The following is a 16,687-nucleotide window of genomic DNA, read 5'->3' as shown; positions in this document are numbered from 1 at the left end:
CTTATTACTCATTAGTACTATACACCCACATGGAAGAAAGAAGCCATCAAAAGCAATAACATAGTTTAAAAAATAAAACCTTCATTAGTCGTGACATTAATGTTATCATCCTTTTTTAAGATAAGTATATATAATTAATCATATTAATTAATCCAATTAGTTACTAATTCCGTAGTTATAATACATACGGTAGGATGGTATGATACATGAACTAGATCCAAATATAGTAGTACTTTAGAATGACCAAGGCAACGTCCAAGATTATAATATATTTAGAAGTTATATCATTACGTGTACATAATTTTTGTCCAAATCTCTTAAAATATAGTAATAATGTTTCTAAAATGCCAAAAAGTTCCAGTTGTATAGATAAAAAAGTAGGTAAATACATACAAAGATAACCTACATTTATAACAATTTTAACATAGGAGTAGATAAAGTTTGGTAAATTTACCAAAACCATAATCTGTTACCTGTTATTTTTCTGGTACCTGTTATTTTCAATGGAGCTTAAAAAGAAAGAACACCCTTTAACCCTTTTGGGTCTTTTTCCAATGGGAGAATGCTGGCTCTGGCAATGATCATATTCCATAAACACGTATATATACAAAGTCATAACCTCGTGCATAAACTATATGAACTATATACTTGTATATATAGTTGTATTCAATTCAATACCCTGTTTTTTTTTTTTTCCTACCTTAATCTTACCATGCATTTCAGAACTCAGAAGACATTTTCATTGTCAAAGTTGGTATTTGGTATTGGTAGGGTCATAACTTTACTAGTTAGCACTAAAGAGGAAAATAATCAAAAGGAACCATATTAAAAATAAAAAAAAATAAAAAACTTGGAAATGTAGCAAATCAAACACGTTGACACAAAAGGAACCAATCACCACCAAAATAAAGCATTAAGTATTTTCTGTTGGTATATGCATTTCTCACATGGCTCATAAACAACTTATCTCGCAAAGTAGGGTCAAGTACAAAGATCAGATGATATAATAATGTTATGTTGTGTATCAAACTTCATCACATAGCAAGAAAAACGATTTTTACCATGATAGATCAAACAGGTAGTACACGAGTACACGACATAGATTCAAAGACATGTTTTCTTCTATGAGTAACCAACAAATACAGTCCTATAAGGAGGTACAAAGGGCAATTACATATGGAGAACAAACAAATCCCAGAAATGAATCTAACACACTCACATGACATAACTCACTGTCACAAGCTGAAGAATAATAATATTCAGAATTTTCACCATGTTACCCATTTATGAGAATTATACAACATTCTATATACACACACACAGGCACGGATGCACAATCGCGTGCCCAATCTTACGGCGAAATTACAAGTAGTTTTTACTTACTTCATCAAAGCTAGCTCTAGTTCTACTTCTAGTACTCCATCTCCATACAAATTCCCAAATAAAAATACCTCAAAAATCATACTAAGCTACAAAAAACAAAGACACTTCTAGTTTACAGAGATAGTTACCGGGAATCCGTAAAATATCCCAGAGCCCCAAAATTATGGAGGAATGAGAAATTCACATACATAACATTCCCAATTAATTTCGCATGGCAGCAATTTGCAAACTTTATTGAACATCCCCGACTTTAGAGGACAATGCTGCCCGAAGCTGTTCCTGCGTGTAAAAACGACTCCCCATCTTCACGGTTGCTTGTTGTATCATCAAATCATTCACCACGGAAACACTCGCGTGGTGCACTTCTAGGTCAAGCTCCATCAACGCCGCCATCAACTTCGCTGCAGGGTGGTTTTTCTTACTGCATTGGACCCTTATCATTGCATCCCAACCTATAATCTTCACGTCAATATCTAAATCGATTAAAGCTTGATTGGAAGAGGGTTTATCGGGTACTTGTTGTTGTTGAGGTTGTGGTGGTGGCTGAGACGAGTTTTCATTGACTTTCTGAAACTCACTCTTCACTGAATCAAGTTGCTTTTCCAATTCATCTTTATCAGATTCAGTTTTCACAAGCTTTGTTTTCAACTCAGTAATGTAAGATATAGCATCACCCAAAAGTGAAGCTTTATCCATCTTTGAAACATTAGGAACAACTGCACGAAGAGCATAAAATCTCTGATTCAGCTTCTCTCTTCTTTGCCTCTCAGCTTCAACATGATTCAACGGTTCCTCTCTTCCATTCGCCGGCTTCCTCCCTCTCTTCCTCGGCCTCTTCTCCGGCTCCACCACACGACTACTATCCATCTCCTTCACCACCGAAGCTTCCAGATCCGAATGGTCCGAATCACCACCACCAGTAACACCAGAGAATTTCAAATTCACCGGCGGAACAATTACACCCGAAGTAAAAGATAGCATTCCATCATCATTATTACTTCCTCTCGAATTCGGAGACCTCCTCTTCCCGTTTCCATTTCCGTTCCCATTCCCATTCTCCTCAGCAACTGAAACTAACTGTGATTGACCCGAGAAAAAATTCGAATTCGAATTTCCATTATTAGCAACATATGAACTCTTTTTACTCTCACCACCAAAACTCAAAATCTCCCCCGATTCCGGCTTCAATGAACGCTGCTGACCGTTACTCCCACCGTATTCCGAAAGATTCATTTCCTTAGTAAACAATCCTTGTTGATTCTGCTTACTTGAAACATGAACAACACTAGGAACTTCTGTTACAGTACTTGAACCATGAGTTTCAAATTGAATCGTCTTCGTCACACTCACACTCAAACTCTGATTATTGCTATTGTTCTGATGCTGTTGATGTTGCTGATGATGACTTGGAATTGAAACTGAAGTGTTTGTTGTTGCTGTTGTTGTTGTTGTTGTTGCAGCAAGAGAATTATTATCAACAACAGAATCTCTAGTTTCAGGATCATTAAGCCAAATTGAAGAAGGATCATTTTCACCTTGATGAGTAATTACAGTAGAATTATTACTACCTAATTGCCAAGAAGATCCAAAATCAAAATTATTATTAAAATTAAACAACATCTTAACTTTATTCATCAGATCGTTATTCTGATAAATCAATTCAGTAGATCCAAGCTCTAAAACACCGTGCGCCGACGGTATACACGCCAGCGTCTGTAAACCATGTTCCTGACCTTGTCTCGCCCTCTCGCAAACCGAGAGGGCGAGATTCTCACCTCCGGTTAACCACACCGGAGTTGAATTAAAATAAGCTTGTCCAGGAAGTCCACTTCCGTTAACAAAAGATTGAGTCATAGAAACTAAAAAAAACCACTCCGTATCAGTAACTTCTTCATCAACGGAAGTTTCTTCCGGTACCGGATTACCGGAGATTAAAGAATTAAGTTCTCGAAGAACTTTTCTACGGTGTTCTTGTTCAGCAGGTGAAGTAGCTTTAGATTTTGATTTTGATTTTGATTTATCTTCTTCGCCTTTGTAATAACCGTCACCCCAACCGAGAAGAGAAGAGCCGGAATAGTCGTAAGACGGTTGCCAGAAGATAGCGTAAGTCCAGATTTCAGAAGAGCCTTCGATTAAAGCTTGAAGACGTTGTTGAAGTGTGTCTTGGTTGAATCCGGTGGTGGTTTGTGGTGGTTGTGACGACGGCGGTGGTTGTGATGGCCATAAGGTGGATAAATCAGAGGAGGTCATGAAAGCCTCCATTACTGATGAGTTGTCGTCGCTCCAAAGATTCATGGAATTTTTTTTTTGGGGGGTTACTTTAGGGGTAAATTAGGGAAAGAAAAAAGAGAAGAAGAGAAGGTTAGGAAGAAGAGACTGTGTGGTGGTGATAATGGATTCGGGGAGAGAGAGAATGGAACGAATGAGAGAGAAGGTGATTTTGGATTTGGAATTAATTTGGAGTGAATTTAGGTTGAATTTGAGAGTGATTGATTCTGAGGGTTTCATTAATTATTTGCTGAAAAAATATACGGCTGTGTAATTATTTGCTGAAAAATATACGGCTACGTAATCTATACAGTATCTAGTTTTTTGTGTTAACCAATAGAAAAAATAGAAAATAGAAAATATTATTTTATGGGTTATGTAGACTAATATCGTGAACACTAGTTAAGGATATAAAAAGAGAAAATTATGCGTAGAAAACAATATTTTTTTCCATTTTTTAGAGTTTGACTTGACTGCATAAGTTTCAAGAAAACTTTTTAGTATATTTGCTTCTTTAACTAGGGCATCGGGAGAACTAGTTATCATTTTTCTTATTTTATTAGTTTGGATGTTGTTTTGTGGAAATTTTTTAGATTGAATTTTAGATTGAATTTTAGATTATGAGAAAAAAGGAATAAACCAAAAAAAAAATTGTTTAAAATTGAATTAAATGCACCCACTATTTTTTTTTCCTTTGACTAAATGCTCCCTCTATTCTTAAATATATGATCCATTCTTGAATTTTATGTCATTTTTTACTGTATAACTTTTTATTTTAATTTTAAATCGCATTTAATATTATTAAAATTATTATTATTATTATTATTTACTAATGCATTAATTATTTTTATCAACATAATTTTATTTATTTTACATTTTTTTCTACAATCAACGAATGATTTTTTTTCAAATGACTAAAATTCAAATTTGCCACACGAAAAAAATATGTTAAGTCATCATTAATTCCTTGCACACGTAGCGGCGGACACATCATCGAATGCATACCATGACATCGTTTTTATGTGACATGACTGAATGAATGACTAAAATGAAAGGAATCTAATATTATAGAAACAAAACGAACGGATGTTTTTTTCATAGAATAAAAACTAAATTCGCTCAAATTACAGTGACGAAAAACACATTATGTCTACTTTTTGTAAAACGTCAATCAAATTGCTCCTTGCTCCGTTTACTCCATCTATTTTGATGACGTTGTCGTTAACTGCATACGTGGCGCCACATCACATGTGGTGCTAGTTGATTACGATACATGTCACAAGAGGTAATTGACTAAAGTTTGCAAAATCAAGGGACATATTGACTAAAATTTAATTTGCATAAAAAAAATAGAGAGATGGGTATGGGGAGAGAATGATATAGAGAGAGGGAGAAAGATAGGGAGATGGAGAGAGTTGGAGAGAGACAAAGAGAGGAAAAATATATGCAACAATAACAACAACAACAACAACAATAAAGAGAGGAAATGATAGAGAGATGAGGGGGAGATATAGAATGAGAGAGGGGTATAGAGAGACAAAAAGAGAGAGAACGGTTGAAACAATAACAACAACGACAACTTTTTAAAATATTCAAAATAGTCTGAGAGTGAATGATAGAAGAAGTTAGGAAGAAAGAGAGAAATAGAAAGAGAGAGAAGGAAAGGGAGAAACAAAGATAGATAGGGGGGAGGGGCGGGGAGAATAGTTTTAGTCCTCACAAAATTTGATTTAATTTTTTTACAAGAATCAAACTAGAACTTAATTGATATCTAGCGTTAATATTAAAATTATTTATATTTGTATCAAATCATATTTCTATAAAATTAATAATTATGAGAACTAATAGATCAAAGTGACATAATTTTTTTATTTTTTATTTTTGGTTACAAAAGTGATATAATTTTTTTTACTAAATACGAAAATAAAATAAAAGTAGTCAGACCGAGCTCATTAATGTGTAGTCCAATTATAATTAGACTTAGTCAACCTGACCACCCGTTTATTTAGTTTGTCCTAACAAATCAGACCGAGTTGGACAGAGCTGACTCATTTGACAGATCTGCTAATAAATGTCATTTGAACGCCCGTTAAAAACGAGAATGAATTCTCTCCATAAATTCTTCTCAAACATGGAGTTTGCTTAACTTTCAATCGCGGTTTGCATTACATAAACTTTTCCATTCAAGCGGTTATAACCATTTTATATCTTTTCGATTTATTTTTTTGGGATAAAAATATCTTTTCAATTTTTGTCATATTAGAAGTACTAATAAGATTATCTTTTGAACACTATCTCTAATATACTAGCTTCAATGGACAGGCCTCTCATTGAAACTCATCCACTACACCATTGGCATTGTAGTGCCTAGATTAATTGACCACCATCATGAATCAATTTGAGGGGAAGAAGAATTGGTGGTGGTATGTTGTTTTAGTCAAAGGACCCAATCATAATAGTTGACGTGGAAACTATGTTTAAAACTGCATTCTACTATTTAAACGATAAAGAACCATTTTTTAATTATTTTTGAGAATTTTATATTAGACATGTTCAGAAATAAATTAAAAAGTGACATCCAAATATCCAAAAAAAAAAATCTAAGCAAATTCACAAGTATCCCCTCAAAATTAACATGTACAAGACATATTAGTTTCTAATAAAAATTCAAACACCTAAAATAAATTATCGAGATTAATTTATATCTTTTTAAATATTCTCCAACCCATAATTTAAATAATTAATTTAGACAAATGTTAATATTCTACTTTCTTCTAACCAAATTCTAAATTAATCAAGATTAAATTTTTTTATTTTTGAAAATCAAATGATTAAGACCAATAAAAAAAATCTTCCAATCTTTGAGGGTTTCAATGGATGCCAATGTTGAAAAGAAGTTGTTTGTTTCATATGTTACAAATTAAGATAAAATAATATATACAACAAGAATGTTGTTTCTAAAAGAAATTCTTCTCAATCACATCCCACATATGCATATTTGTTGGTATATTTTAGAAAATGATCTAATTTTTTATAAAGGTAAATTTAAAACACTAACATGTATAGTGGGGGTCTCTTTACGAAACATGTCAACATTCTAATTAATTAATTATCATTCAATGTTGCTATTTCAAGATGATCCTCTTGTATCTGTGTTTTTACGTCGAGAATTTTTTACAGATCAGAAAAACGATAAAACCAAATCAAGCAACCGAACCAAATAAAAAAAACTATAAATATTAATAATTAGCAAAATGAATCAATTTAAGTTCAATTCAATTAGTGAGTTATTGATTTGATTCGGTTCAGTTTAGGACTCCATTTTGAATTTTTAAAACTATTTCTAATGTTTATTTTGTTTCAATTTTTATAGTTTTTTAATACATCCATTTAGTTTGATTTATGTCTAATACAATTCAATTTGGTCTGGATCAAAATATATCATTAACGAATAACAATTCGAATTGAGTTTTTCAAATTACATCAATTGCTCGATTCAATTCAATTTTTTCTCGAATGCGATCAACCGAACAATAAATACTCCTATTCACACATTACTTACATACAAAGCCCTTACATTAGTTATAAAAAGTGAACTCATATTCTTACCATATATGAGTCAATTTTTTAAGTATGTTCTCATTTCAATTACTAAAAAGTGAACTCATATGTTCTTACCAACATTTACTCTACGTTGTTAAGGTGGGAAAGGGAAAATATAGGAATTGCAGAAAAGTGAAATACAATCCAAATCGGAATCCCAATCTACCAAATAGTAGTAACCACAAATTATGAAGGAAAAAAAAACAATGGGTGGCAGTGACATATGGTGTCGCTTAGTGTGAGGTCACAATCTTCCCATATTATAGTGGCTGCCTAAAAGAAGCCAATCATTTTCTTGCTTTTTTTTTATCACACTACACAGCACAAGTGGAACTGCACCACGTGATTCATATTTTTTTACCCTCTTCCTTTAATTTTTTTATTCTATTTTGCTACATTTTTCTTCTAATCTTGTGATTCTTGTCCACCATTGTTTTTTTTTTTTAATATTTTTTACTCATATAAATAAATAAAGGAAAAATAAATTACAGCCGCCATGTGTGATTAGTATCAAATTCAAAGTAAGTCACTATGTTTGATTGAGTGTTGATGAGTTTGAGTACTACACTATAGATCATGAGTTTGATCCACAACTCATTATAAACAAAAAAGTATCGAATATTCAAAGTGTTTCAAGATTATTGGCTTGTCAATGAACACTCCTTATGTCTTTTACTCGATCATAAGGAGTTGATTGCGTTATTATGGATTTGGATTTTCCACCGTTAGCAAAATTTTGCATTTATGGAGTCAGTTGTTGTATCAAACACCATTTAAGATCAAATAATATATATTTAAATTTTTAGTTAAAAAAAAATAAGTGCTTGAGTTTGAAGTTTACATAATCCGAACTTAATTCAACAATTATTAATTAATGTAGTTGACTGAGTGAATGCATGAATGTGAAAAGAAGAAAAAAAACTGAATATACTACATTATTGCCCATACACTAAAAGCTTTATTTAGTAGCATGCATGGAATAAAAAAGAAAATGCTAAAGAAACATGTTAGGAGCTCAATATAAAAATAATAGTACGTAGTAGTGTTAAAAACCATGCATTCAACACAATAATCTTTTTTTTAGCTAGGGTTGAATGTCTCTTAACACTAAAAATAGTCATCATAAATTTTAACCGCTTAATTTAGTCATGTTAACTCGAGTTAATCCTTTTCATCAAAAAGACTTTTACAACTTAATTCTTAATGATACAGCAAGTATCAAATTTCAATCACTATATCTCATGGCTCTACATCATTGACTCATTGTACAAGAGTACCCCACCCTTGTCCCATGGTTTTCACAAAAGTTTTAATCTTATTCCAAATTGTTGCACCTACTCATCATGATAAGGTGCCACTGCCACTAAGCAAAACGGGTACATTTTACTGTTCTTGAAAACTGAGTTCCATTTCAAACTTAGTGTTGATATATGTCCACCACATATGTATACCACACAAGATACAAAACAATGAACTTGAGAAAATAAGAGAATGCAATTTAAAAATTGTATATGATGAATATTAATGTTAGTGGTTGGGTACAATATATACTCTAAAAATGTGCCAGCTATAAGTTGGAAAAGGCCCTCAACCTCCTTGCCCCAACAATTATTAAACAGTACACTAAAACTCCGACCACGCTCAAGCACGTACATATTAATTTCGTACACAAATAGAGTATGTGGGCTGCCATGTTCCGTTTAACTCGTTCATATAAATTTGTAGGTTAAACGGACAGGTAAATGGCGGTGCCACATTGAGTTTAGGGTGAGCACTAGCACACCTCAACTCCTAAATTTTGCACCAATTATATTTTACAATATTACTTTGCACACCCTATATTTTAGGATTTGCACCCTCCTGCATCAAAGTCCAAAACTTTCTCTTATTTTGCAATGTATATATAGTCTCAATTCTGAAAATTTGTGTGACATATTCTAATTTTTTTTTTTTTTGGTAGAAAGTACATATTCTAATATTAGCCTAGTGCAAACAGTCATGCTGCAAGTGAAGTAGTAAAAAACCGAATGACTATTTTATTTATCAGTTCAACCTTTTTTCCTTTTAAAAATTCAAACTAAACGGACCCATTACACTTTAACCTGGACTATTTTGAATTTCTCATTTTATATATGATTATGGAGTATCTATTAGTAGTAGTAAAGTTATAATAGTTTGCATCCTCTGGACCAGGGTCCGACATTGCAACCTTGTGGCCGGATTGAGCTATCAAAAATGCAAAAGTATTGTGATGTGTTGGTTCAAGTCCGCCCCGCATATGTCACGAGTTAAAATATTGGATTGATCCGTAGACGATAACAAAATAAATAAAAAATCACACTTTTGTAAAATGAAATTAAAAAATTGGTATTATAAAATTCAGTTTTTTTTATAAAAGAAAAAAAATACTATTATTGATAATTTTATGTTTTAACTTATAAGTTATAATAAGTATCGAGTAAAACAACCACAAATGATAGTAGTTAATAAGAACTTTTGGCCAATAATATAATTTATGACATTTTCCACGCAATAAGCAACATGAGCTAAGCAAATGGAATCTCATGAAGTAGAAAATACGCAAAACACAAATAGAGGGGTGTGGGTTTAAAAAAATGCAACAAACAACATGAGTTGAACTTTGTAAATTGGGCCTTATAGACTCTACTGTCCGGGTCGAATTTACTATATCCAACTCCTATGTTAGGTAGGAATAATGCTAGCAACACACTCTTTAACAAACACACTTTAACACACTCTCTTTTATTGGTTGAAATTCACATGGGTCCCATAAAAAAATGTGGACCCATATAATTTTTATGGGACCCATATAAATTTTAACCAATAGAGAGAGTGTGTGTTAGAGTGTGTTTGTTAAAGAGTGTGTTGCTAGCACTCCTCGTTAGGTAGTTAGTTCCCTCCAAACTTTTAAAAACAACTCCCATGTGAATTTATTTGAGATTTACTTTTCCCACCCTACCGGTTACTCGCGCGCCCTACGAATTTCCATTTTTACCCTTCCGCTACTTAAGTCGCGGATGTTATAAAATGAGTAATTTTTTAGAAATTTCACTCTTGTTGTCCGTTACCTAGGTCGCGGAACAGTTGGTGGTCAAAAGCCCATGCACCAGTCAGAGGAATGTCAAGTGGCCAATTTTAATTGGCCCTTGGTGCGGCCAAATTGCCTATAAATAGCCACCTTCACAGAATTGAAGGTACACACCTCTTCCACTTAAGTTTTGTTGCATATGTTTTTGTTTAATTTTTCTCATTTCATGTGTAAATTGCCTCACGGTCCATCGTCGACTAACCGCCGACGTTGTGCTCAAATTGGGTACGGTAAAATTAGTCGAAATGAATTCTACTACATTCACACTCGGGGTAACACAAATGGGACTCTCCCATACACAAATGAGTCTGTCCTATACTGTTGAACCGGTGGGTGGTAGTTTATTCAATAATAAGAGCAAGAGGATTTAGATGAAATATTCAAGTTGATGTAATTTTTGTGTCTATTGTGTTAATGAAATATATACATCTACTTTGCTACTTTGTTCATTTACCGATTCTGATTTTGCTGCTATCTGTCAAAATATCTTCCACTACTTAAGTAGCGGAACACCCTACACATTTAGTTTGCGACTAATCGCTGTCGTGCGCAGTCAAAAATAAGTATTATAATTATAAAACGTAGTAACAAGGTAGTTAAACCTTGGTCGTCTCACAAGTACCTCTAATTTGATAATCAGCAAAAATAAGAATGCTAATAACACAATTGAATAAGGGGTTTTGGGTTTGTGGTTTCATAAAACAATGCACGAAGGTTGTTGGAACAAAATTGATTTAAAAATGTTTGCCCCTAAATCTATAAAGGTTTTGATGATAACAAAGTATTAATAAACAATTGGAAGGACTAAAAATTTATTTTAAGTGCGCAGATATAAGCATCATATAAGCTCTGAGTGAAGTTCAGAGGATGTGAATTCAGAAGTTCACAAGCGCTCAGAAGATGTTAGACTTCAGAAGTTACAACATTCAGAGGATGAAGACTTCAGAACTTCTTGTCTGTCTACAAGCTTCATCAACCTCTGAAGATCTCTTTGAAAGCTGTAAAGATTCCCTTTGCTAGTCAACTCTTCTACCAATGGAGAAAAGGACCTTTCAAGCCTGATCAGTTCAGCTACCTCTGTTTTGTCTGTCCTAACCTGAGAACGTGGGTCTTCAGTTTTGTTAGCTGAATAAGGAAAGTCTTCTCTGCAGTAGTCAAAGTAACTGAAACTCTTTCTTAGTTTTGGATACAACCAAACTGCATCAAGACAGACTGCTTGAAGACAAAAGGTTATCAACTCCAACGGTTCTTTTGCAACGACTATTTTCTAGTGGTATATATATACTAGAAGATTCAGCTACAACATATACAATTATCAAGAATTGAACGTGCGCTGAACAAATTCTGAACTCTGTGATATACAAGCTCTGAACCTTTCTCAAGTGTTTTTGCACTTTAGCCAAATACTCTGTAATATTTGTATTTGCTCTCTTTAGGTTCATCTAAGAGCACTTGTATATTTTTATATACTTTACTATTTACTTGAGGAAACTTAAGCTTGTGTGCTTAAGTGTGTAACTTAAGCTTGTGTGCTTAAGTGTGAAGTCTCTTGCTTGTGTGCTTGAGCATTGTTGAGAAGTCTCTTGCTTGTGTGCTTGAGCAGGTGTAATCTTGTGTGATTATAGTGAACTCCCTTGGAAGTGCAAGGGGACTGGACTACTCTCGTTTTGTGAGAGGAACCAGTATAAACTGCTTGTGTGTTTTTCTCTCTCTCTCTCTTGTTATTATTTGTGTTATTTATCCGCTGCGAACGTAGCTGAGTTAAGAACTTGAAAAAGTTTTAACTTAGCTAAAACACAATTCAACCCCCCCTTCTTGTGTTTTCACACCTTCAATTGGCATCAGAGCGCCTGGTCTGTTACTTTCACTTAACAGTGAGACAGTAAAGATCTTGTGAGAACACTATGTCTGGAGGAGATGATAGTAGTACTAGAACTACTGGTGAAGGTGAGGCCAGTGGTGCTGGTGGTGGTCCTAGAAATGCTTTTGGTTTTGACTACTTAAGTAATGAATCACATGAACATAGTGGCAACAGAAAAGCCCCTATATTCAATGGTGATGCTTCATTATTTGAATGGTGGAAAGAGAGACTGTATAGCAATATTACTGCTATTGATCATGAGTTGTGGGATTTGGTTGAGTTGGGAGTAACTTTTGAAAACCTAAATGAACATGGAAGGTTGTCCATTGAGCATAGAAAGTTACTCACACCAGCTAACCTAAAAACCTACACTAAGCATCATAGAGTAAAGGACATTGTTGTTGGCGCTATTAGACATGAGGATTATGTCAGAATAGAGAACAAGTCTACTGCTAAATCTATCTTTGATTCTATGTGTGCTACCTACGATGGTAATGAAAAGGTTCAAGAGGCTAAAGCTAGTCTTTTGATAAGACAATATGAACTTTTCACTATGCAACAAGATGAAAACATTGAGACTATGTTTACAAGGTTTCAAATCCTTGTATCTGGTCTTAAAGCTCTTAAGAGAAGTTATTCAACCTATGACCATGTTCAGAAGATTCTGAGAAGTCTTCCTATTGCTTGGAGACCTAAGGTCACTGCAATAGAGGAAGCTCAAAATCTCAAGACTCTGAGTCTTGAAGCTCTGATAAGCAATCTCAGAAGCCATGAGATGGTTCTGGATGCTGACTCAGAAACTAAGAAGAAGTCTAAATCAGTGGCTTTACAGTCAACTAAGACTACTTCTAAGGCTTTTAAGACTCAGCTTCTTGATATTGAAGAAGAATCTTCTGCTGATGGTCAAGAGGATGAGATGAATGAGGATGAGTTTGCTTTATTCACCAAGTTTCAGCAATGGAACATATTTAACAAAAGAAATTTCAGAGGTAACAGCTCCAGAAATTTTGTCAGCAAAAAGGATGATCAGAAGAACTGCTTCAACTGTAAGAAGCCAGGACACTTCATTGCTGATTGTCCAGAAATGTCTGCTAAAGACAAAAGCAAAAGATACAGCTCAAAGAAGCAACAATTCAAGAGCAAATTGAAAAAGAGTCTGATGGCTACTTTCGAAGAGCTATCATCTGAGGAAGAAGTTGAGGAAGAAGAAGAGGCAAATCTAGCCCTGATGGCTTCAGCTGACTCAGATGTAGACTCAGACGATGAATCAGAATCAGATTCAGAAGTAACTGATGAGGTATTTTCTGACTGCTCTAAATCTCAACTTATAACTGCACTTAACAAGGTCATTGAGAAACATCTCAGAGTGTTAAGTAAACAAAAAGTTTTACAAGAAAAGCTTAACACTCTGACTGAGCAAGCAGAACATTTTCAAGGTCTATATCAAGAAACTCTGAATAGAGTAGATGACTTTGAAAAGGGTTGTGCTGTTTGTCACAAACCTATTGATGAGCAGGAAATAGCTCTTCAACAGTTTGTGCATCTCAACCTTGGGAAGAGCAAAGCTGCTAATAGAATTTATAATGTCTTGAGACATAGAGGAGAAGGACTTGGCTATGAATATGGTAGAACATATTCAAAGCTGAAGACCTTCGCCAAAAAGGTTGGAAAATCTTGGGTTTATTATGTTGTTCCACCAAGTGAAGAGGGAAAGAATCCTGGCATTTGTGAAAATGACAATGATGATCTGAGTGATTTAGAAGCTGACAGCTCAGAGGAACCAAGTGCCTCAGGATCTGGAAAGAAAAGTTCAGAAGATAGAAGCTGTTCAGAACCTGAGAACATTAGTTCAGATGTTCTGAAGGCTTCAACATCTGAGACTTCAAATTCTGGATTCAAAGGAACTTCAGTACCTGAAGCAAGTCAACCTAAAACATCAGAAGTTTTTAAAAAGAAAAATTCTAAATCTCAGATGAAGTACAAGACTCAGACTATTTATGATTCTAGAGTCAGTAGATATAATCAATCAGAAAATGGGATTGATAATAGATACAAACCCTGGAATCATAAACAATCCAAATCTTGGAACAATAACAGATTTCAAACAAAGAAAAGATTTCAAAAAGGTTATTATTCCAAACCAAGGTCTTTCTCTAACACTAGACAACATAATAAGCATGTTTGGACTAACAAGCGTGGACCCAGAAGATGGGTACCAAAAGCTGAAATCATGTATCATTCAGATTTACCAACTAGGAAAGGATATGTCCTACCTAAAGTATGGAAACAAGTCCTATGCAAAGGAAGAAGGGCTTATGTCCTTGACCAATGGCTGACAAGTTCTCAAGATAACAATCAGAACTTGATAAATGAAGAGGAAGAATAACTGTGATAAAGAGTTCCACCGTAGTGATTAAAGTTGTTTCTCATACAGCCTGTCACTCAAAGAAGTATCATGAATCATTCATGGTATCTGGATAGTGGGTGTTCAAGGCACATGACTGGTGATAAACAACTATTTTCTAAGCTGACTATGAAAGAAGGAGGTTCTGTTGGTTTTGGAGGAAATCAGAAAGGAAAGATAATAGGTACAGGTACAGTAGGTAATTCCTCCCTATCTATTAATGATGTTTGGTTAGTTGATGGACTTAAGCATAATCTATTGAGCATAAGTCAATTTTGCGACAATGGTTATGTAGTTGTCTTTAATAAGGAATCATGTACTGTGTCTAAACAATCTGATAACACCATGATATTCAAAGGTCTGAGAAAGAACAATGTTTATAAAATTAATCTTTCTGATTTGAATGAACAAAAAGTGATGTGTCTTTTGACCTTGAGTGAAGAAAAATGGATCTGACATAAGAGGTTAGGCCATGCTAACTGGAGGTTAATCTCTAAGCTTAGTAAGCTTGACCTTGTCAGAGGTTTACCTAAAATTAAATATCACTCAAACACACTTTGTGGTTCATGTCAAAAAGGAAAGATTACAAAGTCATTTTTTAAACCTAAGAACATTGTCTTTACCTCAAGACCATTGGAACTTCTTCACATTGATCTTTTTGGACCAGTTAACACTGCTTCAATCAATGGAAAGAAGTATGGATTAGTGATTGTTGATGACTACAGTAGATGGACTTGGGTAAAATTCCTAAGAACAAAAGATGAAGCTTATGATGAGTTTAGCATCTTCTGCAAACAAATTCAAAATGAAAAAGGCTACACTATCTTAAAAGTTAGAAGTGATCATGGTGGAGAATTTGAAAATGAACCTTTTGAAAACTTTTGTGAAAAATATGGCATTTTGCATGAATTCTCTTCTCCTAGAACTCCTCAACAAAATGGGGTTGTAGAAAGGAAGAATAGAACTCTGCAAGAAATGGCCAGAACCATGATGCATGAAACTAAAGTAGCAAAGTTTTTATGGGCAGAAGCTGTAAACACAGCATGTTATGTTCAAAATAGAATCTATATCAGATCTAAGTTGAACAAAACTGCTTATGAATTGTTCAAAGGAAGAAAACCTGATATTTCTTATTTTCATCAGTTTGGATGTACATGTTATATCTTAAACAATAAAGTCCATCTAAAGAAATTTGATGCTAGAGGCTATAAGGGTATCTTTATAGGATACTCTGAGCGTTCAAAAGCATACAGACTGTATATTTCTGAAACACATACTGTGGAGGAAAGTATGCATGTCAAATTTGATGACAAAGAGCCTGACCAAGTGTCAGAGCTTGTGGAAGGTTTGTCTAGATTTCAGGTATCAGAGGATCAATATTCAGATATTCCTAACTACTCAGAACATCCATTCTCTGAAGTACCTCTGAACACAATAGTTCCTACAGACTCTGAACAACCAAGTACTGAAGCATCTGCTGAACCTGATGCTGATGAGTCTGAAGATGATGAGCCCCCAAGAAATACCTTCAAATACAAATCATCACATCCAGAGGAACTGATCTTAGGCAACAAGGATAGTCCAAGGAAGACAAGATCTCAACTGAGAAATGAGGAATCTTTAGTTGGTCTTATCTCAATGATGGAACCATCAAAGATTGATGAAGCTCTGAAAGATGATGCTTGGATTGTAGCAATGCAAGAAGAGCTGAATCAATTTCAAAGGAATGATGTGTGGACTCTAGTGCCTAAGCCTTCACACAAGAACATTATTGGAACAAAATGGGTATTCAGAAACAAGCTGAATGAACAAGGTGAAGTGGTAAGAAACAAGGCTAGATTGGTTGCACAAGGTTATAGTCAACAAGAGGGGATTGACTATACGGAAACCTTTGCACCAGTTGCTAGACTTGAAGCAATCAGGTTACTTCTATCTTATGCTGTTAATCATGGAATAACCTTATATCAGATGGATGTTAAGAGTGCCTTCTTAAATGGTTTCATTTCTGAAGAAGTGTATGTTAAGCAACCTCCTGGTTTTGAAGATGTCTCAAACCCAG

At 34.3% G+C, this 16,687-nt stretch overlaps 1 protein-coding gene across 1 annotated transcript; it reads right to left on the bottom strand.

The window, feature by feature from the left end:
- Positions 1-1,256: 1,256 nt before the first annotated feature.
- LOC123906970 (transcription factor MYC2-like) lies at positions 1,257-4,006 on the bottom strand. Its single transcript, XM_045957005.1, has one exon. It carries the CDS (start codon positions 3,676-3,678, stop codon positions 1,615-1,617), a length of 2,064 nt encoding a protein of 687 aa, XP_045812961.1. The 5' UTR covers positions 3,679-4,006; the 3' UTR covers positions 1,257-1,614.
- Between the last annotated feature and the right edge of the window lie 12,681 nt (positions 4,007-16,687).

This window comes from Trifolium pratense, linkage group LG2, assembly GCF_020283565.1.
Source record: "Trifolium pratense cultivar HEN17-A07 linkage group LG2, ARS_RC_1.1, whole genome shotgun sequence".
Taxonomy (NCBI): Eukaryota; Viridiplantae; Streptophyta; class Magnoliopsida; order Fabales; family Fabaceae; genus Trifolium; species Trifolium pratense.
The sequence above is the reverse complement of the archived record's forward strand: the minus strand, read 5'-3'. Positions and strand labels throughout refer to the sequence as shown.

Excerpts from the sequence above, each read along its gene's own strand:
- LOC123906970 (XM_045957005.1), bottom strand. The coding sequence starts at position 3,678 with ATGAATCTTTGGAGCGACGACAACTCATCAGTAATGGAGGCTTTCATG.